The sequence below is a fragment of the Arvicola amphibius genome, chromosome 1, assembly GCF_903992535.2.
Source record: "Arvicola amphibius chromosome 1, mArvAmp1.2, whole genome shotgun sequence".
NCBI lineage: Eukaryota > Metazoa > Chordata > Mammalia > Rodentia > Cricetidae > Arvicola > Arvicola amphibius.
Genome location: NC_052047.1, coordinates 17,574,358 through 17,598,491, shown reverse-complemented (window position 1 = coordinate 17,598,491; position 24,134 = coordinate 17,574,358). Strand labels below are relative to the sequence as shown.

General features: G+C 36.9%; 1 protein-coding gene across 2 annotated transcripts; it reads right to left on the bottom strand.

Moving 5' to 3' along the window:
* Positions 1-239: 239 nt before the first annotated feature.
* LOC119812268 (UDP-glucuronosyltransferase 2A3-like) lies at positions 240-23,850 on the bottom strand. 2 transcript variants are annotated; one of them, XM_038326826.2, is made up of 7 exons: positions 23,765-23,839; positions 14,983-15,628; positions 9,255-9,403; positions 6,563-6,694; positions 4,176-4,263; positions 3,573-3,792; positions 240-933 (listed from the first exon to the last, which is right to left on the bottom strand). In XM_038326826.2, exons 1-7 carry the CDS (start codon positions 23,837-23,839, stop codon positions 639-641), a joined length of 1,605 nt encoding a protein of 534 aa, XP_038182754.1. In that variant the 3' UTR covers positions 240-638. The 2 variants fall into 2 exon arrangements, with proteins under 2 accessions (XP_038182754.1, XP_038182745.1); XM_038326817.2 differs by lacking the exon at positions 14,983-15,628 and having other exon boundaries at positions 23,119-23,850.
* Between the last annotated feature and the right edge of the window lie 284 nt (positions 23,851-24,134).

Genomic DNA, 24,134 nt, shown 5'->3' with positions numbered 1-24,134 from the left:
AGAAAATGTGATACAATTACACAATGGAGTATTGCTCAGTGGCAAAAAATGACATTTTAAAATATACTTTTGAGAGAGAAAGAAAATGAATTTGCTTGGGCAGTGAGATTGCAAGGATATGGGAGGAATTGGGGAAGGAAAATGTGATCAAAATATTTTACATAAAACATTATTTTAAGTAAAAATAGATTCTCAAAAAGTATAAAAGAATTCATGCTCTAATACCTGCAACACTGGAAAAATAGAAAAGTTCATTTTTATTAGAAAAGTATGATCTCATAACACACTAAATTCCTGTGATCATTCTTAGATAATATGACAGGTTTGTGACATATATCAATTACATACTATAAGTCATCACTTGATTTCTATAGAACATGTTTAGGATGAACAGTTTTCACATCTAAGGACAGTAAGCAGACAATGAGAAGACTGCCTGCTAAATGACCACCAAAAAGGGTGAGCAGATGACATAAACCTAAACATTTAACATTGAAGGAGCTCCCACAACATAACATGATATTTTGTCAAAAAAAGAACAGGATACTTGAAAATAGTATAAAAGCAGATGAATGCAAGTTCCTTGTGGCTACAACTGGTATAACTGTCATTCAGGACTTTCTCAAAGCTAGAAAGACCTAGTTCTTTTTTTTTCTGTTCCTCCGTTTCTTCTTTTCTGACGTACATAGTTTTCGACAGGTAAACAAACAGCATTTAGTGATGATGAATGCCAGAGTTACAACACAGACCAGGAGAAACCCAATCACATCCAGCGAGTGATACTGGAACCAGTTGAGATTGTGGGCTGCCACACGCAGGTGCTTGGCCCCTTTGTGGCGCATGACAAACTCAATCCAGAAGACAGCTCGGTCCAGGGGCTTCACAGGCTGTTCATGGTGAATTCTCGATAGCCTCATGGCATTTTCTTTATAACTAAAAGGTAAACGCATATAAACTCTTTATTGATTGTTTATGAAACATCGTATACATTATTCAAGACATCAGCTATATAAGTTTAAGACATACTTAATACTTTCTGAAACTTTGTTGGTTTCAGAGGCTGTCAGAAGTTTAAAGGAAAAGTTGTGTAAGAAATCTGTTCTTAGACGATGTGGTCAAATACAGATGTAAAAAAATTGTAGGATCCAGTATCAAACCTTTAGTCTCCTTTTCCTGATAGAACTGTGATGTCATAGGAACTATAGTGCTCAAGAAGGTTCCAAGATAAAGAAAGGGGACATCTGCATACATGTGTGTACATCTGCACATAATGTGGCCACTAGAATCTAGGTAGTTTGTGTTATAGATACAGGAAACAAGCAGTCATTATAGTGTTCTGAGATCTCTTACTCCTCCATGCACATTTACATACCTGTGATCCAAAAGACAACATTTCTCTCTCTCAGCAATGTGTGACTGAATTCAAAAATCATTACAGTCATTTAAGAATGACATGTACAAGTACAAGGACTTGGATGTTGTGTAGGAAATAAACATAGCTCTCTAAAATCAGATGCCTCAGTCATTTGGCAAAAAAAAAAATATTTAAGAGTGAAGGTTTAATCATTTTTGAAACAACCCATTGCTAGGATCTATATATCTAAAAGGCAAAATATGTTGTCTCTTTTAGTTTCTCAATTTTGAGTCAGAATTATTGTGCCTTGAGTTGATTCTATTCGGTTTCATTTCATTGGTGGCAATGAGAGAAGATATGTGATTTGTGGGTAGCTGCTTCAGTGCTCTTTACTTCCTTAGACCTGGGCAAGCGGCATAGTGGTCCTCAGGCTCATGGGATGCAATTGGTGCACTAGAAATAGCAACGCACTACTTATATGCATTCTACTTTGCTGATTGTAAAAAAGAAAACAGAACAAGTGAAAAAGAAGTCTTGTATTTTTTTTATTTCACTGAACCAAAAATAGAATCAAGATATAGTTTCACAGGATCATGCAGCTGAAATTTAGGTAAACTATATTGGTGATAAAATACTAATATTTACAAATTTGCTTTTCCAATAAGGTTTTCTGCTTAAAAATTAAATTTCAAATTTACATATATTTGTCAAAAAACATTGTGACTAATTTTTTTAATTCTATTTTTATATGAAGGCAGGACAATTAAGGCCTTTGTTTATTAATTTAATTTACCTCTTAGTCACTAAATGTTCAGGCATAAAAATGTTAAAACATCCTGAATAATTAACATAACTATCATTTATATATGTGTAATATATAGTAGAATGTATCCTCTTGCATTTTTTTATCTCTGCATGTATAAATGAACATGGTGAGTGGGTGGTACATGCACATGTAGTAAGTAGTCAGAGAACACTATCACTAGGTGTTAGTCCTCAAATTCTACCTTGTCTAAGACAGGGTCTGTTGTGCACTGCTGTGCTTTTGGGGATTCTCGTGCCTCTGCATCTCATTTAGACACCTAGGTATTACAGACAAATGCTAGAACACAGGGGATCTGAATTCAGGTTCTCATACTTCATGGCAAGAGCTTACACTGAGGACCCTCCCCAGCTCCCTGTTGAAATTTTTAGTTATTTTAGAGAATCAGATAATGAAATAAAAACACTATTCCCTATGTCCCCAGGCAATCTTATATATACTATTTGCCTTTTTGTTAATATGAAGTTATTTTATGTTGAATATCATATATATGTATATATATACCAAAATTCATTTATATGAGGTTTCTAAAAGTATTTTTATGCAGTGTGTATATATGAACTTTCTAAAAGTGCTTATGGTTATTTAAAGTACCATTTTAGTGTGTATATATATATATATATTTACTATTTATATGAGCTGTCTAAAAGTATATACTATTTATACATATATGTATATATGTGAGCTTTCTAAATCAATATATATGAGCTTTCTAAAATATTTATGATTCTTTTTTGGATCAATAATTTTAAAACTAATAATGAATTGTAATAAATATTCTGTGCATTAATGTTTAAAATATCATAAAATGTACCCACTCTGGTAGTTAATAAATGAATCAAATTATAACTAAAAACTTGGTCTAATATATCACACTGCTATGTTAACATTTATATAAAAGAGTAGCTCATGCCTAAGAAACATTGACATTCCTAGCCTGAAGATTATCTCCTGAAATATATTCCTTGAGTAGCTTAAATATTATGATATACTTACTCAGAAATAACTAATATATATATAATTGTAATGTTCAATAACACTATAAATTAATTTTGAAAAAATAATATTCAGCATGTAATTCTGTCTTTTAAACAATTTTATCTAAGGGCTTATATACTTATTTCTTAAATGAAAACTACAAGTGAATTTGTTTATTCATAAACTATTTTGCAAATGTATTGATTTGTACAACCTTCAAAGCAATTACTTTCCCCAGTTTCAGGAGGTAACTTTAGTAGATAGGAAAGGAGAAAAAACATTTTCCTTTCTTGAAAACTGTTTTATTTTCTCCTCTTTGAAAATGAGATAATGTAAGATATGAAACATTGGAAATTTTCCAGAACAATGGCAAGGTTAACCAGTGGCTGACAGGGATTTCCAAACGGTAATACTTACGAAGGTTCATTAATGACAGCTCTCAAGGCACTGAGTAAATCTGCACTTGTCATTGTGTTGAAATTTACATTCAGGGCTGCTCCTTTGGCCTTCATGTGAGCAATGTTGTCAGGCTGATCAGCAAATATGGGGACTCCCACCATAGGGATCCCATGGTAAATGGCCTCATAGATCCCATTCGTTCCACCATGCGTGATGAAGGCTTTGGTTTTAGGATGTCCTGTTTGAGAAACAGAGTGACAAATTAGTATGGATTTCCAGCTATCATATTCACACAAAAGGCAAGAAGGAAACACAGCCTACAAAGGTTGGGCACATGAGACATTTCTTCCATAGAGCTAACCCTTTCTTCACTGACTGAGAAGGTACCACTGAAATGGTGAACTTGGATGGAAAACCTGAAAACCGATTAGAGTCCCAAGTGAGGATACTCCTTTGTGAACCAAGGCAAAACAAAAACAAAGCAACCCTTAATTTCATAGCTGATTATTTAATCATAATTGTCTGTAAAGTAGAATTGCAACGTGAAAATATAAATGATTCAATATCGTCAACTGATCTGATGGTTTTCTGACTGCATAGCTTTTGACCCCATGGACTTACCAAGTAGGTCATTCTGGGGAATCCAGTTAAAAAGCCGTGTGTTAGATCCTAACGTGGCTGGTTTTTTGCCTGAGTATCTCCACAAAACCTGTTGAAGAAAATGTGATTCTGCAGGTTAAAAACACACAGTGAGGATGTGGTCTGGTCATGGTGTTATTTAGAACAAAGATAGCCTGTACTTATTAGATGATCCTCAAGGAGAAAGCACATTTGGGGTTGCTTGTAAAAACTGAGAGATATAGTCAAGCTGTTCATATCTACCTACTCATAACAGCTTCTCCTAGTAGTCTAAAAGCATAATATTACCACCTGTATCTTCAGTACTGAAAAGGTGATGGAATAAGAATTTAAATTTTAATCAATCAGAATATTGGGATCAAAACCACTATGAATGTGAATGCCATAAACTTTATTTCACAAGATCTATTGATCCTAATTATCATGTTCAAAATGAGATTCTTTTTTCAAAAATATAACTTGGTTTAGTGTTTGTGGTATATTTCTTTATTATTTATTTGACTTTTTTCTAACTCTTCACATAACCTCCTTATTTGACTTTGCCTCCCATCTTCTCTTTGTTTCTGCTTCAGTCCTTTCTTCTTTATTCCTCTCTAGTACTGGCCTCTGTCTCTCTCTCTCTGTCTCTGTCTCTCTCTGTCTCTGTCTCTCTCTGTCTCTCTGTCTCTGTCTCTCTGTCTCTGTCTCTCTCTGTGTGTGTGCACGTGTGTTTCTCTGCGTTTCTAGACTAGATTAAGTTATTTGGTTAAAAATGTAACATTTTGTTACATAATATTTTCAGCAGAGAGAAAGAAAATTTCATATAACTAAAAAGTAAAAAATTAAAGGATACTGTAGACCTTAACACACAAGTTTTCAGAAGCATAGTTAGAGTGCATGCTTCATACATTTTTATATACTTTCTCTTGCACATAAACATAAAGCTACATAGAGTATACAAATATTGGATTTTATTGTTTAAATTCATTAAGTATAAATTGGAAAATTATATTCTTTGATTAATGCAAGTCTATACTTCAAAGTATAAACTCCTCAACTTTGAAAGAATTCATAACTTGAGGTTTCTACTTGTAGATGAAGTACACTTTGGTAAAGTCCTAATAAAAACCTATAATCCTTTTAAAACCTGGTTTCTCTCTCTGCTCTGTCTGTACCGTTTCACATCTTGTGAGCCACTTTGCTAAATCGTGAATTGGACTTTTTGCTAGGACTCAGTGCAAGTCATGGAATTTCACGTGGTCTGGGGTCTTCCTCTTTGAGGGTTTGTGCCTAGTCTTATTATAACTTATTGTGCTATGTTCAGCTGTTATCCTTGAGAAGCCTCCTCTTATTCTGAAGGGAAATGGAGGAAGAACGGATCTGGGGAAGAAGGGAGGTAGGAGTGGAAACAGTGGAGGGAGGGGAAACTGTGGTGGGACCATAATATATGAGAGAGCAGTAAAAGAAAAAAGATCAAGGAAGTATATATCTTAATTAAGGGAGCCATTTTAGGGTTGGCAAGAGACTTGACCCTAGAGGGGTTCTCAGGTATCTAGGGAGATAGCCCCAGCTAGTTCCTTGGGCAGCTGAGGAGAGGGAGCCGGAAAAGGCCAGATCCTATAGCCATACTGATGAATATTTTGCATATCACCATAGAAACTTCATCTGGCTATGGATGGAGATAGAGACAGAGCCACACACTGGTGCATCAGACTGAGCTCCCTAGGTCCAAATGGGGAGCAGAAGGAGGGAGAACATAAGCAAGAAAGTCAGGACTGCGAGGGGTGCTCCCACTCACCGAGATAGTGGGGCTGATCTAATCAGAGCTCACCAAGGCCAGCTGGACTGGGACTGAAAAAGCACGGGATGAAACCGGACTCCCTGAACATGGCCGACAATGAGGGCTGCTGAGAAGCCAAGGACAATGGCACTGGATTTTGATCCTAACTATACACACTGGCTTTGGGGGGGGGGGGGGGTAGCCTGTTTGTATGTTTACCTTCCTAGACCTGGAAAGAGGAGGGAGGAACTTGGACTTCCCACAGGGCAGGGAACCCTTAGTGCTCTTCGGACAGGAGAGGGAGGGGGAGTGGAGGGGGGAGGGGAGGGTAAATGGGAGGCGGGGAGGAGGCAGAAATTTTTAATTAAAAAAAAAGATCAAAGACTACAAAAACATGTTTTCCCATAGTCGTGCTAAGAGTCAGTGGGCAAATGATAAAATGTAACTACAAATACCACTTACATGTTCGATCAATGTTTACTGCACGCTGGTCTCAGCTATGGTCCCTAAGTAGTAAGTTGCAGTTTCTACCTTCAAAGAACCCTGTCTTCTATGCCCTGTAGGCAGCCCTAAGCTTCACTGTTTCCCAGGATCAAGAGGATGTACCAACCTTCTGAGGAATCTGGGCAAGGGCTGAGGCTATGAGATTGGCTTTGTCTTCTGTCAGGTTTTTGACCATTGACCCCAGAGAAAACACCACCACACCATGTTCCCCTGAGCTCTGAACAAATTCTTCCATTTCCTGTAAAAATAACATTCTGTCTATTAAAAACACACATCAGCCAGTCCCACCCAACAGCGGCACATGCCTTAAGTCAGAGGAAGGCAGATCTCTGTGTCTTCAGTCAAGGAAAGCCTGGTTTACATAGTGAGTTTCAGGCCCGCCTGGAAACATAGTAAGACATGTCTCAAAAACCAGACATGATCATAAGGGATAAAGGAAAGAAATTAGTAAAACTGAAAAGATTTAACTTCTTAGATTATTTCTATCTCACACCTTGTAGAACTACCTACTCATTTAAAGAGGAGACATCTCTCTGAAACATACGTAAAATATATTCAGTAAAACCATGATACTAAATCAATATAGAAAGAAACAATGGCTCCTGGAAGCTTTTCTCCAAGTAAATGGAATTGTTGTTTTCGAAATTTAACACTCCTCATGCAACTGAGATGTTTGCAAGATGCGGAATTATTCCATGGAAGTTAGGCTATGATTTTAATATTATTATGTCTGTTACATAAACATATTTTAGGTTGATCCACCTTCTCTCTTGATTGTTACACAAACAATCAAGGCTACTTTGATTTATGTATTGTCTTCTCTATTTCACAAAACCAAGTGGTAGGATTTTATAATTACACACTTAAGAAAAACATAGCGGTTAATTTACTGCTATAATCACAATGGCATTTGTGGACAATGCTTATTGTCTTCCTGGTGGATTATCTCCCACCTTATTCTAAAGATAATTACAGTAATTGGAATAATTTAAAAATAAACTTCCTTGAACATTCACATTTTAAAAAGTTTGCACTGCAAGAATGGAACTGAGTTCTTCACTGAATAACATGTGAATACCACTATCTAGAAATATGTCCTGTGTCCTTTGTAACCAAAAATCTACAATTAATGGATGGAAGAAGACTGCTATTTTCAGCTCATATTAAGATTTTTAAGAACTTCATATAACTTTGTTAGTTTTTGTTTCAGAGACAGTCTGGCCTCAGACTCAAGATTCCCTGCCTGAAACTCTCAAGTGCTGAGATTGACAGGTATACTATTTTATTGTTTTAACTTATTTTCAAATATATATTTATATTATAACACACAAATACAGGCACACATAGAAATACCCCATTGACAGACAGACACACACACACATACTCATACACAGGCACTTACATAGAAACACATATTGACAGACATACAGACAGACACATACACACACACACACAAACACACACACTAAATGACATTGAACTTTTACTTGAGTGAACCTCATTTTTTCCTTATTCTACATTTCAAAAAATATGAAAGCCATGATTAACATTTACTTGGTCAGCATCTATTTTGTTAGATAGCTTTAATTTGGAATGAAGGTTCCCCTTTACTCTTATGAAATATGTCTAAACAGTTTTGTAGTGTTTTCCTTATGGAGGGACTTTAGGAAATTAAATCTAATAGTGTGTCATGGAGTTTACCATGCAAGCCATCTCTGTATCATTTAAATATTGATTCATTAAATTTTACACAGCGATATTTAGTTAAGCTGGGTGACATCTATAAGAAAAACATATTCATAAAACTAAAATAAAAGTTACATTTAAATACCCCCTCCACAGCCTATACAGGAATACAGAACTTTCCAGAAAAGAAAGACACTTAATCTGCAATCTTCTGAAAATTATGTGCCTGAGGACTTACCAATCAATAAATTTATATTTGTCTCTTCACTCTACAGTTTTCCTGCTTTGTTTACCTGTTGTCTCCTTTTATTCTCAGTGATTTTTGTTTCAACATTCCTGGCATTCACTTTTCAAATATATGATATACACTTTTCTTTTTTACTTCAAAAACTTCTGACTTCATACTCATAGAGGCCCTATATATCTCTTGAGTCTACCCATTTTATTACTTTTACTTAAATCTGATGACTCTCAAACAAACTGGTCATTTTTTAGAATTCTCAAAAGTTCTCTTCAGTGAAATAATAAATCTTCAGTTTTTTATCATATGTAATTGAAAGGCAAACTCATCACTGTCAACTCTATTTTTTTCCTGCCGATTATTACTCACGCAGTAAAGGTCAGCACATCTATTATTGCCTAAGATTAACTAATTAATTATCATGTCGGAGATGCCTTGATTCTGAAGGCATTCAGTACATGTTTTCTCTGACTAGTTAAATTCTAATATATTTGTCCAGATCTCTCAAGAAAACATCTTTCTCTATCAAGCAGTTGGGCACAGATTCCGGTTCACAGCTCTGCCAGGCATATGAGGAATTCGCCTTGGTGATCTTCGTGATTCTTTTCCACTATTTACTGTGATATCCACAATGCAGACACATGGATACTTTTAATACATCATTCCACTTTTGTTCTTAATCCTAAATTCTTTAGTAAAGTTGGAAACATCCAACAAGTTTCGTCAAAGATTACCTATGATGAGGAACACAAATTCCCCTGGTATAGTAAAGCTACTAAGAGTAATATCTCTATTACTAAAGTTATTAACCTTGAAGGAAATCAGCTATTATATCACAGAATTCCTAATATCCCCTCCATCATAGACCTACCTTAGGTAAAGGCTTGGCAGGTTTGCAGTGCAGTCCTCCCACAAACTCAAAATTTGGTAAATATGGACGAGGGAATTCAAAGTCCCAATATGTTCGCATCAGCCAAATCTCAGCTTTCCCAATAATCTCACAGAATGTGGTGGGTCTTCCTTTAAAACATGCAGAAAATTGAGTGAACAACATTAGCAGTCATATTTGCTGAGGAAAAGGTGCACTATAGAGAGGCTGGAGGCTTGACTCGGTGGGCAACAGCTTTTGCTGCTCTTACAGAGAACCTGGGTTATGTTTCCAGCACTCACCTGGCTGCTCATAAGCATCTGTAACTATAGCTGTAGGTTATAATCTGATGCCATCTACAGGCATCAGACACACATGTGGCACGCAGACATACATGCATGAAAACACTAAAACACATAAAAACATAGTTTACAAATGTCCCACATTTCTACATAAGTTATTAAGATGAAAATTTCAGTACTCTAATATGCTTATCATGATTATATGTTTAAAGGAGGGGAGGAAGGATTGTGGGGAAAAAAGAAGCCAGGAGTTGGAAGTAGTAAAGTAGTAATTATAATTTCATAATCCAGTCAATGATATATTATTGAGGGGTTGGCTGATCCAAGGTTTTCCTTTGGTCCTGATCAAAGGAGAAGGAATATACCTCTTTCTCAAATCCAGGAATATGCCTATCAGAGCCAGTAATGGCCTAAGTCCAGGTCTTTGAAGGAGCTGTGGCCTTGTATCCAGAGAAACAAACACTTTCCATCATTATGTGGCTATCGTTAGCAGTTTCAAGCCTGATGTGTGTGTTTGTGTGTGTGTGTTTGTGTGTGTGTGTGTGTGCGCGCGCGCGCGACTGCTCACATGCATGCGCTTGTGTGCGTGCTTGCTCTGTAATGGTCTTGAGATACCCTGCCCTCCTCTTGTGCACCATTGTTTGATTAGCTTCCCATTAGTTTCATCCCATTTATTCCCTGTAAATAGTATATAAGATGCTGCACTTTTTAATAAGATTGCTTGGAATAAGACAGCTTATGCAAGACTTTCCTACCACAGCATTCCCATCTTCTTCATTGTCTCAGCTCCTAGCCACTTCCCATTTAAGATCCTGTCAATGAAGAGATACCTACTGATACAGGTTGATCAGTGGGCAAGAGGAGAAGCAATTAAAAAGTAGAATGAAGGCTAATATTCAGGGAAAAATAACCTTACTTTTTTAACCTACCAAAAACACATTTTGAGTTTGATTTAAATATCTAGGTTTCTGTATTACACTGCCTGAACTGTAGACCATCCCAAGAAACCTTTTTATGATGATGATTAATTATGATAAAACTGTCCACAACTGATATATCTAGGTTTTATTCTTACTTTCTTAGACACATAAAAATGGCAGATGTCCTGGTCTGATAGGATAATTGTATAAATTTGATAGAATAACTTATGGCTTCAAAATTGTGATAAAGTAAATCATCATATAATAAACTCACTCTCCTCCTAATTTCTGGACATATTTCAGTTTAGTGCTGAGCTATGCCAAGACATTTTGCCTACTGTGGTTACAAACATTGTCCTCTTACCAATAAGAGAGACTTTCCTACAAAAACTTCAATGTAGTGGAAACATTCCCTGTACCCGGCAAAACAACAGAACATGGGACACATTATAAAAGTGGAATTTAATTGCATATCATTTTTCTTCTTTTTCCTTACAGAGATATGCAAATTTCTTCAGGGACAACATAAATACGGTCCAGCGGTGACCCAGAATGCATGTTGTGTTGACAGTTGGATTTAGTAATGTGTAAGAGTCATGCAGGTGGTACTAGTTTTGAAAGCGAAAAGAGATGCCTTCTTAGGTGGAGAACAGCTGGAGCTTGTCACTTTGGGGCAGGACTGAAATCCCTCAAGAGAGGCAAGAAGTGGCCACTGGTGAAGGTATAAGCTGAGTTATAGTAGGGTCAGTCTAGAATAAGAGAGATACAAGTACCTTAGGATGCCTACAGCTGTGGACTGAAACTGACCTGAGCCTGTACAACGAGCTGCCCTTACTACAGAGGCAGATTTGAAGAAGCAGAACTGCACAGGCCACTTGCTTTCCAGAAGTTCATGAGTGGTTCTGAGAGGACAACCATTGAGTCTTCTCACTGTTGAATTTTGATTTTGCTTTGATTTGATTTGACTGTGTCTTGATTCTTCCCTCTTGGAGTTAAAAAGTATGTAATTTACTTTTGATTTTACAAGGGTCCACAATAAGAGGCTTTGGACATTTAAAGAAACTTTATGTTTTTAAAAAGACTTTAGATTTCCAAGTGTTGAAACTTTTAAAGATTGTGGAACTTTTAAAGCTATATTATGCTTCATATGTGTTATTAATATTAACATCACATATTGGGGATGACTGTGAAAGGAAAGATTATAGATGAATAGTGATACATTTTTCTGTCATCTTGACAAGGGGTCAGCTGTGTGGTCTGCCTGTGGTCAACTTGACACACATCTACACCCAGCAGAAAAGAGGAAATCTCTGTTGGTCAATTGGCCTGTAGGAAAACTTTAGTACAGTATTGATTATTATTGGAGAGTCCAGCTCATTGTGAAGGCAATGACACCACTAGAAAGGAAATTTTGAATGGTATAAAAAAGTGGGCTGAGTGAAGCCATTGGTAGCAAGACATAAGCAGTATTCCACCAGGGCTTCTACCTTTAGTCGGAATCAAATTCAAAGTATAAGGCTGAGTAGAAGGCACAAACGTGAGTGTACATAACTACAGTCATCTTCCTATTTGACAAAAATGTCAAAAGACACAGCATCTTCACCAAATGGTGTTGAGGAAGATGGATGCTTCATGGAGAAGATTGATATTAACCAGTGTCTATCACTTTGCATAACAACAGCTCCAAATGCAGCAAAGATCTCAAAAAGTGAAGACAAGAAAACCTGAAGCTGTTTGAAAAAAAAAAACCCTAGAAGAATCCTATAAAAATCAGTGAAGAAAAGTAAGCACTGCAATTCACAAAGGAGACCTCATAAACTAAAAAGAATGGGAAGAATTTGAGTAACAAGAAAGAAAAAATAAACATTTTTTAACCCTCTCAAGAACATATTTTTGAGTCTGACTTCACTATCCAGGTTTCTATATTACACTCCCTGAATTGTAGACCAGCTTAGGAAACCTTTTCATCATGATGATCAATTATAATAAAGCTGTCCACACCTGATTCAGAATATTTTACAGCTATACATCAGATGCTAGAATATACAAAGAACTCAAATGTAAAGTATCAGGAAAACAAACAAACAATTAAAACTTAGTGGGTCTAGAAAGAGACTTTTCAAGAAAAACACAAAACTAAGTAAGGAATAACTCTAAAAGTGCTTAACATCCTTAACAATGAGAAATGAAAATTAAAACTTTTTTTTATTTCATCCTACCACAATTACAATGACTAAGATCAAGAAAATAACTGACAACGAATGGTGGTAGCAATAGAGAAACTATTTCATAAGCTTACTCAAAAATGCACAAAAGTATATTTATTCACACACACACACACACACACACACACACACACACACAATTATGCCACGAAGCACACAGAGTGATAATAATTCCAAGGCCCACAAGAATAATAAACTAACAAAAATTCCAATTCCTAAAATGGGAAAACTTCCTTCAAAGTGTTGTATTAGGAGATACCTGACACAATATAAGGTTTTGCTATTAGTGACTCATGAAATCTAAAAGATCCTGTTGATGAAGAGACTGTACAAGTCTGAAATAGGATGTAGAGGAATCCAGCTAGAACTGCTCTGGAATCCTCCTCTCTGAGACCTTGCTTTCACAGTACTGAAGGTTCTATGTAAGCTGCCAAAGGAGAAAAACCAATTAATTGTCCTACCTACTGTAAAGATTAAGTAAAATGAATGTCCTCTCATAATTTTTAATTACAGGGAAGATAGTGGCAAAATTTACTGTCATACACTAAGATGCCTGTCCTCTGCCCAGTGAGCCCCTGCTGAGTAGAAGATAGTTAGGCTTCCCTCACAATTTCTGTGGCAAAGGTGCACAGTAATTTATCTTGGTCTCCTGTGTTCCAATTCTCTCTGAGCCAAAGTTGAGGTCAAGACACTGGTCATATTTTATTTAAGACATGGATTGAAAACTGAGACAGTAATTGAACATGGCTGCCATCTCTCTAAAAAGAGATCAATAGACATATTTTCAAAGAGGTGGTTAAGTAATACAAGAGAAAGAAGCTGTCTGCCTGCGAGATAAGGGAATAGGTCTGAGCCAACCCAGCCCTGGACCTGCTGAGATGGACCCAAGATAAAGGACCTTGCTTTGTCATCATTATTTACTATCCTGACCCAGAACTGTCCTCTGACCTCCACATGAGCAGTGGGGAGCATCTGCCTCATACAAATATTGAAAAGTAATATTTGGAATTAAATTAAAGTAAATTATGGAATTAAATTCAAGGCGAGGCAGTGTTTGGTGTTGAATTTTGATAGTACAGAGTTTTGAGAAATATGACCCTTATTAAAATGGTGAAAATTTGTCATAGTCACCGGGAACAGCTTCCTAATGCATTTTCATGGTAAAAACAATGCTGGAATATACCTCAGGCAGTGCAACACAGAAACCTGGAAACAATATCAATCTCTACAAGACTTGATTTCTTCAGAGACTAAAGCACAGTAAAAGTTTTCACCTCACCAAAGGCTTATACTTTATTTTTTAATTCATTCTGTTTTCCAATGAATGACTAATTTTGTCTTGCAACATGATGTTTACTCTGAGACTGAGTCTATCTTTCCATTTAGTTTTTTTTTTTCTTAACTAGAATCTAAATGATATACTAAATACCAAACAGAAAGACATGTTGGTATACAAAATATGTTACTATTTTAAATTTGATTGTGCTAGATGGCCAAGGATGCTTTAGTCACAGCCTTCATGACTTCCTTTATTTGCAGAGTTATTAAGATATTAGGCACCTCAATTGATGTAGTGCTATAGATTTTCAGATAAATAATTTGCCATTGAAAATATTTGTGGAATGAAATTTAGAGGTATGTAATAGACATTGAATTATTCTCATCCTGACATTATTGCTTATATTTCATCTTATTACTGGCATAAATATTTCTTACTTCAGCAACAATATATTGTTTACCAATATGAGCCATACCATCCTTGAAAAGATATGGAAAATGAGTGGGAATTAATTGTCTTTTCCTATCTGGCAAATAAAATCATGTTCTATTCTATTGATATTTATCTGTACATCATTTAAAAACTGATAATGATCTGTTACATTTCAAAGTACTATCAAAGAGTTTAGCCAGGCGGTGGTGGCGCACGCCTTTAATCCCAGCACTCGGGAGGCAGAGGCAGGTGGATCTCTGTGAGTTCGAGACCAGCCTGGTCTACAAGAGCTAGTTCCAGGACAGGCTCCAAAGCCACAGAGAAACCCTGTCTCGAAAAACCAAAAAAAAAAAAAAAAAAAAAAAAAAAGAGTTTAACAATTAAAAACAACGGGTAATAATAGTAAAATGATTTCATTCTATATCCTCAATTAGTTACAAATAAACTAGTCTTTCACTTGTAGAGTTTTATATGGACACAAAGTTTATAAAATGCATTCCTTTCACTGTAGTTAAACATTTCCTAAGCTTTAAAATACTAACAACGAGCTCAGCTTGAGATGCAGTCTCTTACCTAGTGTTTCACTGTAAAACTGATCCCAGAATGCAAAGTCATATTGCTGGAGCCCAAATTCAAAAAACAGTGACAGCATCATATTTTTCACCCTTTCTGGGAAGGTCATACGGTCTGATAGTTCACTCATGACAACGGGTACGTAGGAGAGCGGAATTGGAAGCTGGCCACAGTATTTCTCTATGGTAGATCCCATGCTGAACCTCAGGGTGTTCACAAAAGGGACCCGAAGCACCTCGGCCACCAGCTCTCCACAGGGAATGACGGGGTCTATAACCACTACGTCATATTTTGCATCTTGGAGCTTGTTCATGAATGTCTGGTTGTACACTGCACTCCTACAGAGACCTTCAAAAACTGCAGTCAGTTGAATAAAGAAATTTTGCAATGTTTTTGCTCCTTGCCAAAGTGACAAATTTGGAATGACATTCACAGCTACATTTACTAGCTCGTTTAAATAATTCTCGGCAATGTCGTTCTCTTGCGACACAGGGATGTTCTCAAAGTGCATTGCAGAGTGTTTGTGCTGATCCATGATGATATTGGGAAATTTCAGGACTGTCACCTCATGCCCTTTCTGCACAAGCTCCTCAAGAATAGTCTTTAGGTTCATCCAGTGACTCATATCACAGGGCCACACGAGGACCTTGCCGCAAGAGCCACAGCCGACACAGCAAAGCTGCAGCATAAAAACTGCCACAGTCCACTTTCCAGATGCCATGGTGTGTGTTCCCAAGCTGCTCCGTGGAGACTGAGCATTTACTCAGTTGAGTAACAATTTATATATAAAATAAATCAAAATATTAACTTCCAAAGTTACGAAAACACACAGGTCAAGAGACAATGGTGTGATATAGTGCCCATAGAACATTGTTCCATAGATTAGAGTGATACATATGAAGAACTGGACCCAGTTGTTAACAATTCTATTTTGAGCTTTTTAGAAATGGAACAAAATGTAATATTTTAAAATTAATTACGTAATGGTAGCAGGAATAGCACATGCATGTCAGCAGGAAGCTAGATGAAGCTGCTGAACTAGGCGCCTGGAAGAACACGCTAAAGAAAAATGATGTTGGAATTATGATCACTGAAGTGGGGAGCTTTTGGCTCTTTGTGTGGACCACAGAGTGGGCAGGAAGAAGCTAAGTTCAAAGAACTTTGGGCTCATTTCAAGTCTCGATGAAAGCTTATCAGAGAGAATAATATCTCAGCCTGAGGATGGAACCATAGGGCTAGAGTTCTTAAGATGCATGAAAAGGGAGAGTTCTTCAACGATTTCAAAACAAAGCTCTGTGGATCTCTGTGAGTTCGAGGCCAGCCTGGTCTACAAGAGCTAGTTCCAGGACAGGCTCTAAAAAAGCTGCAGAGAAACCCTGTCTCGAAAAACCAGAAAAAGAAAAAAAAAAAAAAAAAAAAAAAAAAAAAAAAAAAAACAAAGCTCTGCCTCAGTTCCTAACCTGAGCAATCAGAGTGAGGTGATGTCTGTAGCAAAGACATGAAAGGAAAGTAGGAATAGAAATGGACTGGCCAGGGGAAGGGAAGGATGCACTTATACTTCAGCTAAATCTTTAAAGATGAATACTTTATGAAGTGGAAAAGTAGTATTTTACCTTAAAGAGAATGGCAAATCAGTTGCCACTATATTCATGACCCGTTAAGAGTTATATTCAGCCTCAATATTTGTTGAGAAATGGATTATCAAAATTTCAAGTTTCTGTAGCTGGAGAGAGTACTCGGTGGTAAAGAGAACATACATCGAAGCTCACTTCCTAGCACCGTTGTCTGTGGTCTGACAGGCATATAAAACATTAGCTGGTGGAGATCAGATGCCTCTAGGCTCTGCAGGCATCTGCACTCATGTGTAGATACCCATGACCCCCAATATCTATAATCTAAAAGTAATCCCTTATTATTTTTCATCTTTCTTTGGAAGTTTTGGCTTGCTAATGTAGAGTCCTAGGACACATTCATTTAAAATATTACAAAAATAAAATAAAATATCACAGTCAAATTGGTAGCAAAATCAAAGTATTCAGGTATAGTTTTCACAATGGTTAATGACTTCACATAGGAAACACTCCCCAAAACATCAAAAATGCAATTCCCAGTGTGTGAAAGAGTTAACAAGTGGCCTAAAAATATTAATATTATTATCTTAGTGAGCAAAGTCTTTTGAAATAAATTTATTACCATAGAAGCAATAAAAGTTACTTGTACAACCTGAGATGGTTTGTGATATGATGTAAATTTTGAAGTAAAGTGGAAAGGGCATTGGTATATAATGTCACTTGTAAATTTATAAAACTGGCATCTAGAGGCATTATTAAATAAATAGATATTATTTAAAATTTTTCAGTTGTTTGATTTTGTGGAAAGAGTGTCTAGTTCTGGCTTTGTAGTAGGATTCATTTAGGTAAATTTAAAGATGTATGTTTGTGGTTTTCTGAATGAGAAAAATCTCCATAGGCTCATATATTTGAATGCTTGGTGCCTAGTTGGTGGAACTGTTTGGAAAGGATGAAGAGTTGTGGCTTTGTTGGAGGAGGCAAGACACTTGGGTTTGACTTTGAAGTTTCAAATCCCATGCCTTGAAATTCTGAGTTAGCTCTCTCTCTCTGCCTCGTCTTGGTTGTCTCAAGATATATAATCTCTCAGCTACTCTCCAGCACCATGCTGGCCTGCTACCATGCTCCCCACTGTGGGGGTCATGGATTCACCCTCTCAAACTGTAAGGAAGCACCCGAGGAACTCTTTGACAAGTTGGCTTTGTCATCGTGTCTCTTCACAGCAATAAAAACATAATTAAAACAGCTGTATTTTCTCTTCTAGTAAAGTATACCATTTAAAAATAGAGATAAAATATAAAGTTGTCTTTGAAATCCATTCTCAATGTGGAAAATAAAGGAAAATCACCTGCCCTCTTTTCAGTTCTCCCCCAGAATGTGAAAACAGAAATCTACAAAAGTTCACCAAAACTTGAGCAGTTTCTTCGACAGCTACAGTGTACCTAGAGACATAGGGAAGAATGAAAGTCTATAATATGGGACTCACAAGAGTCTCTCACCTTCACAGATGAATTCTAGTATAGATACCTATAGTAAGTAGGACTGACCGACTCGGAGCAGCACTGCTGGAAAAATATTGTATACTGAGTGTTGTTAACCAGCTACTCTCATGAACATTTTTATATCTAATTAAAGAAAGAAAGGAATTATAACAAAACTCTAAATTGTGAGAAAACAAAAACCAAAATGATTCTCTCATTTACCCTGAAATGATGCTTCATAGAAGAATTAACAACAATAACAACAAAAACAGGGACAAATATTCACTTCATACGACTGTTAGCAAGGGATCTTGTGGCGGCCTTTGCCTAGTTCACGACACTTAGCTCCTAAAGTGATGTCAGAGTCTCTGTTGTCTAAGTGAAGAGGGTAAGAAGCACTACAGCAGTAATGAGGCACACTTTAGGGTATGTCCGAGAAGCTTTTCCCCGAGGGTGAACTGAGGTGAAAAGACACACCGTGAATGCTGCTAAAACCACTCCATGAGTTGGACTCAACTGAATGAGATGGGGAATGAAATAAAGCCAGCAGAGATCCAGCGTCGCCTTCTCTCCACTTTTGAGCTGCTAAAATGTGAACAAACAGCCTCAAGTTCCCGTGGACACAGCGGCAAGCAGCTGCTGGGATGGACAGGACTCACAAACTCTGAGTCTGAATAAATGCTGCTTGCCTTTAGCTGCCTTGGCTACTGTAACAAGAAGGGTTCCTAATGTGGTGCAAACTTCACTTTAATCATGAGAGCCTATAACATCATTCAGCAATATCCTAGTGGAAGTAATTGACCACAGTTTGAAACATACTTTTTATTTAGTATTTATTGATACAGCCTGGAGTAACAAATTTGCTTCATTGTATATATTCCATTTATTGTCATTTTTGATCAAGTTTTCAGTTATTTTCCCCTTTTCACTTTGACCTGACCCTATTGTGATTAGAATAGAATACAAAAGAATAGGATGGAATGATATAATTAGAATGGAATAGAAAAGCACATTTCTATAAAACTTTCATAACAAACTATCAAAAAAATCTGTTACCTCAGCAAGTTTGCTTTTGACCCATGACCCCTGGGACTGCTACTGTTATTGATATGGGAATATGTGAATGTCTTTGAGAGCCATAGTGGCTTTCTTTGCTCTAAACTTTGTTTGAAACTTGACGTCCCAAGAGCTCAGTGACCACCAAAGTTGCCCTCAGGTAGAAAAAGTGTCAGAAGCTACAGCCATCTGCATCTATAGGTGGCAGGAAAAAAGTGAGCCACAAGACCTAGCTTGAGACTTTGAAACCTCAAGCCACATGACACACTTCCTCCAACAAGGCCACACCTACTCCAACAATGCCACACTGCTCTGATAAGGCAACACCTCTAATAATGCCACTCCCCATGAGGCTATAGGGGCTATCTTCATTGAGACCACCACAACACGCATGCTCCATTCTTTTTTTTAATTGATTTTTATTGAGCTCTACATTTTGCTCCCCCTTTGCCTCTTCCCTCCTCTTCAACACTCCCCCAAGGTCCTCATGCTCCCAATTTACTCAGGAGATCTTGTTTTTTTCTGCTTCCCATGCAGATTAGATCTATATATGTCTCTCTTAGGGTCCTCATTGTTTTCTAAATTCTCTGGGAATTAAAACAAAATAGAATCTTTTTCCCTCCTTGCCCTTATTCAGTAATCTAAATTGGGATTAAGCAATTAAGTTCCCTCTTTGCCTATGCAACAAGAAATGTTCAGGTCTCTGAATGGAAAGCTTCTAATACAGAAGCTGCAGGTCCACCTTCCTTGCAGGAAGCCCTGAATTAGTTAATCATTCAGCATAGAATATCCGTGGAGATTCTTAAGGGCATTTTCTCACGGACTTTCTCCTTTGCTTGTTTCTTGCTCTGCCGCTCCTTGCTCCTTTCCACTTATCTTGTAGCCCGCCCAGCTCAGACTTCTGTAGGGAAAGGTTTTATAACCTGGCCAATTCAGACTCTACGATCTGATAAGCTCTGAACAATAATTGTGGTCCTTGAGCAACTTTAACCATGCTGCCCACCGTCAGTCTTGCTTCTTTTGCAAATACATGTGAACCTTTGTTTTCAAGTCTTTGGAGAAAAGGCTGAGAATCTAGAAACATTCTTTGGATAAAAGGTGGAGAATCTATAAATATATAGTGCATTGTTCCAGAAGTTCTGCTAAATCTAATCCTAAAGCACACCGCAGTGCAAATTCACTAACAGATCCATTAAGGAGCTACTTGAAAGGACCACAAAATTCTGCTAAATAGTTTAAACAGTATAACACTTGTGTACCAAAAATACACTCCTTACTAATCACAACACCCATCAAAAAGGTGATAAGTATATGGAGATATTTTCATTTTAAGACTAAGAAGTAAAATTCATTCAGTTGGCTAAGACAGAAAGTAATTTAAAATTTAGAGGTAAGTAAATATTTGCTCAAAAATATCATATATTATGGGCTACCAAGTTCTGTTCAAACTGATTGGGCTATTTGGTTTTTCTCCTTCTCTGTATCATTCCTTCTTTCTTCCCTCTCCCCATCCCTTTCCTCCTCCTTCTTCCTTCTCTATCTATTTCTCTTTCTCCTCCTTCTCTTCTTCTTTCTATGATACAAGGTCTCAAACTGCTTTGTAAATTCCATAACAATAATAATAAATTCCATTACAGACGGCTCAGTGGTTAAAAGCACAGCCTGCCCTTCCGAAGATCCTAAGTTCAGTTCCCAGCAACCACGTGGTAGCTCACAACCATCTGTAATGAGATCTGGTGCCCTTGTCTGGCCTGTAGACACACATGCAGACAGAATATCGAGAATACTGCATACATAATAAATAAATAAATAGATTTTAAAAAAAATGGAAGCAAAGTCTAAAATATTCAAAGCTTCAACAACTTTCAAGTTAACTAAAACTCTAACCAAAAAAAGATAGTAAATGTAATAACGAGGGAAAAAAGGACTTGAAAATTTCCCATTTTAAAATGTGCATTGTTACAGAAGAATATTTCATGAACAAGCTTAACATTCTTAAAAGTGCAGAATCAGGCATTACTTAGCTCAGTAAAGATACACTTTAGGTCAACGGAAATAAAATGATCACAAAAAGCAAATCAGTGATTGATTTGATTCCCTTACAAAATCTGGTGTGATAGTCCAGACAAATTTTTAAATAGAAATGTTTACTGGTTTGCATTAAAATGACCAGCTTCATGTTTTAGTGTAGTTTAGCATCATTAATTGTGAACTAAAGATCCCCTTGAACCTATTAGATTACTTAGGAACAAATGTGTTTATAAAAAAGAAATCACAAACATACTCTTGTCAAATTAACCAAGAGATAAGGGACATATATTTAGAAATCAGAAGAATGCTATTCAAAAGAGTGAAAAAAAGAGGGGTCCCTACCAGGGCAGGGAAATGAGGTTGACCACTGTGACTGTTTTAACAACAACAGAAAGAAAAGGTCCATTAGCATTTTAACTTTCAAGGAAAATAGTGGCAAACTTTGCAATCTGACTCCAAGGTATGCCTTGCTCATTGTGCTCCCCGCTGAGTAGAAGTTGGTTAAGCTTCACTCATAATTAGGGCAGCAAAGTTTCCCAGTGATATATCTTTAGTTCTCTGTCTTCATGAGGTCATGACCGTGGTCATATTTAGCTTAAGACGTGGGTTGAAATCTGGGACAGTAATCCAACATGGCTGCCACCTCTACAAAAGGAAAACTATGGACACATTTGCTGAGGTGGTTAAAGAATACGGGGGCAGGAAGAGCTGTCCGTAAGACCCAGGGTAGGTTTGCGATTGACCGGCCCTGGCCCTGCTGAGATGGACACAAGGCAAAAGTTGTTTCTCTGTCATCATTGTCCACGCAACTGACTCAAAGTTGTCCTCTGACCCCCATGTTATATCCTAGAACATGCACATTACACAAACACCATACAATAACAATTACAACTAAAATTAAAAATAACAGTGCAACCCTGGGTGTACTTGCTGCAGGAACGTCTAACTTAGAGAGTTTGGAGAAATGCATTCTCTAAAACAGAATGAAGCCTTGGTGTAGTCACTGGGGACTGTCACAAAACAATGTCACGGTGAAAAGTTTGCTGTAGTGGTTTATACTTTGGACTGTGGAATACAGAAACCTGGAAAAACATTAGTGGCTAAAAGACTTTATTTCCTCAGAGGTTAAAGCACACTAAAAAGTTTTCACTTCACCAAGGACATTTAGGCATTTTTAAAAATTTCTTTCTGTTTCCTAATGAATGATCAATTTTGCCTTGAAAACTGATACTCAGTCTGAGACTGAGCCTATCAGGTTCCGTTTAGCTGGATTTTTTTTTAAAAAAATTAGAATTGCAATAAAATATTAAATATCACGCAGATGGATATGCTGATACTAAAAATATTAATTTAATTTTTTGAATGTACTGGATTGCCAGGGATGCTTTAACCACATCTTCAATAATTCAACCTCAATTGCAAGATGCATAAAATATTAGGCACCTCAATTGAGAGGAGAATGAAATAGATTTGAGAGCAATAATTTGCAGCTGCAAGTATTTGTGGAATAGAATTCAGAGTCAATGCACTTTATGCTGAATTTTGTCTCATCCTAAAATTATTTCATAATCATTTTATTACCTGAACAAAAATATTTCTTATTTTTGCAACAGTGTATTGTTTACCAATAAGAGACTTATCATTTTAAAAAGATACAAATGTAATTAATTAATCTGACAAATTATAAGTCTTTATCTGACAAACGAAACCATGTTCTACACTATTGACTTTATCCTTGAATACCTTTTCTTAGATATGATGATGACCTATTAAATTCAAAGTACTATTAAGCAGTCTAACAATTATAAACAAAGGTAAGAATAGCAAAAATGGCTTCATCATACTTCCCCAATTACTTATCAATAAACCCTTTATTGCTTTTACTTGTAAAGTTTTACATGGACACAAAGTTTATAAAATGCATTCCTTTCACTGTAGTTAAACATTTCCTAAGCTTTAAAATACTAACAACGAGCTCAGCTTGAGATGCAGTCTCTTACCTAGTGTTTCACTGTAAAACTGATCCCAGAATGCAAAGTCATATTGCGGGAGCCCAAATTCAAAAAACAGTGACAGCATCATATTTTTCACCCTTTCTGGGAAGGTCATACGGTCTGATAGTTCACTCATGACAACGGGTACGTAGGAGAGCGGAATTGGAAGCTGGCCACAGTATTTCTCTATGGTAGATCCCATGCTGAACCTCAGGGTGTTCACAAAAGGGACCCGAAGCACCTCAGCCACCAGCTCTCCACAGGGAATGATGGGGTCTATGAGCATTACATCATATTTTGCATCCCGGAGCTTGTCCATGAATGTCTGGTTGTACAATGCACTCCTACATATCTCTTCAAAATTTGCAGTCAATTGAATAAATAAATCTTGCAACGTTTTTGCTGCTTGCCAAACCGACAAATTTGGAATGACATCCACAGCTAGGTGCAGAAAATGGTTTAGAAATTTCTCAGGAGTCTCATTTCCATACAACACAGGAACATTCTCAAAGTTCAGTGCAGAGTTTTCGATCTGATCCACGATGATACCGGGGAATTTCAGCACTGTCACCCCATGCCCTCTCTGCACAAGCTCCTCAAGAATAGTCTTTAGGTTCAGCCAGTGACTCATATCGCAGGGCCACACGAGGACCTTGCCGCAGAAGCCACAGCCAACACAGCACAGCTGAAGCAGAAAAACTGCCACAGTCCACTTCTCAGATACCATGGTGTGCTTTCACAGGCTGCTAGGTGGAGATTGAGTGTTTACTCAGTTAAGTGATAATTTAGATATAAAATAAATCAAATATTAACTTCCAAAGTTACGAAAACACACAGGTCAAGAGGTATCTGTTTGATATAGTGCCTATAGAACATTGTTCTGTAGATTACAATCATACCTATGAAGAACTTGATCTAGCTGTTTAACAATTCTATTTTGAGCTTCTATAAAATGGGACAAAATGCAATATTTTAAAATTAACCATGTAATGGTAGCAGGCAGAGCACATGCGTGTCAGCAG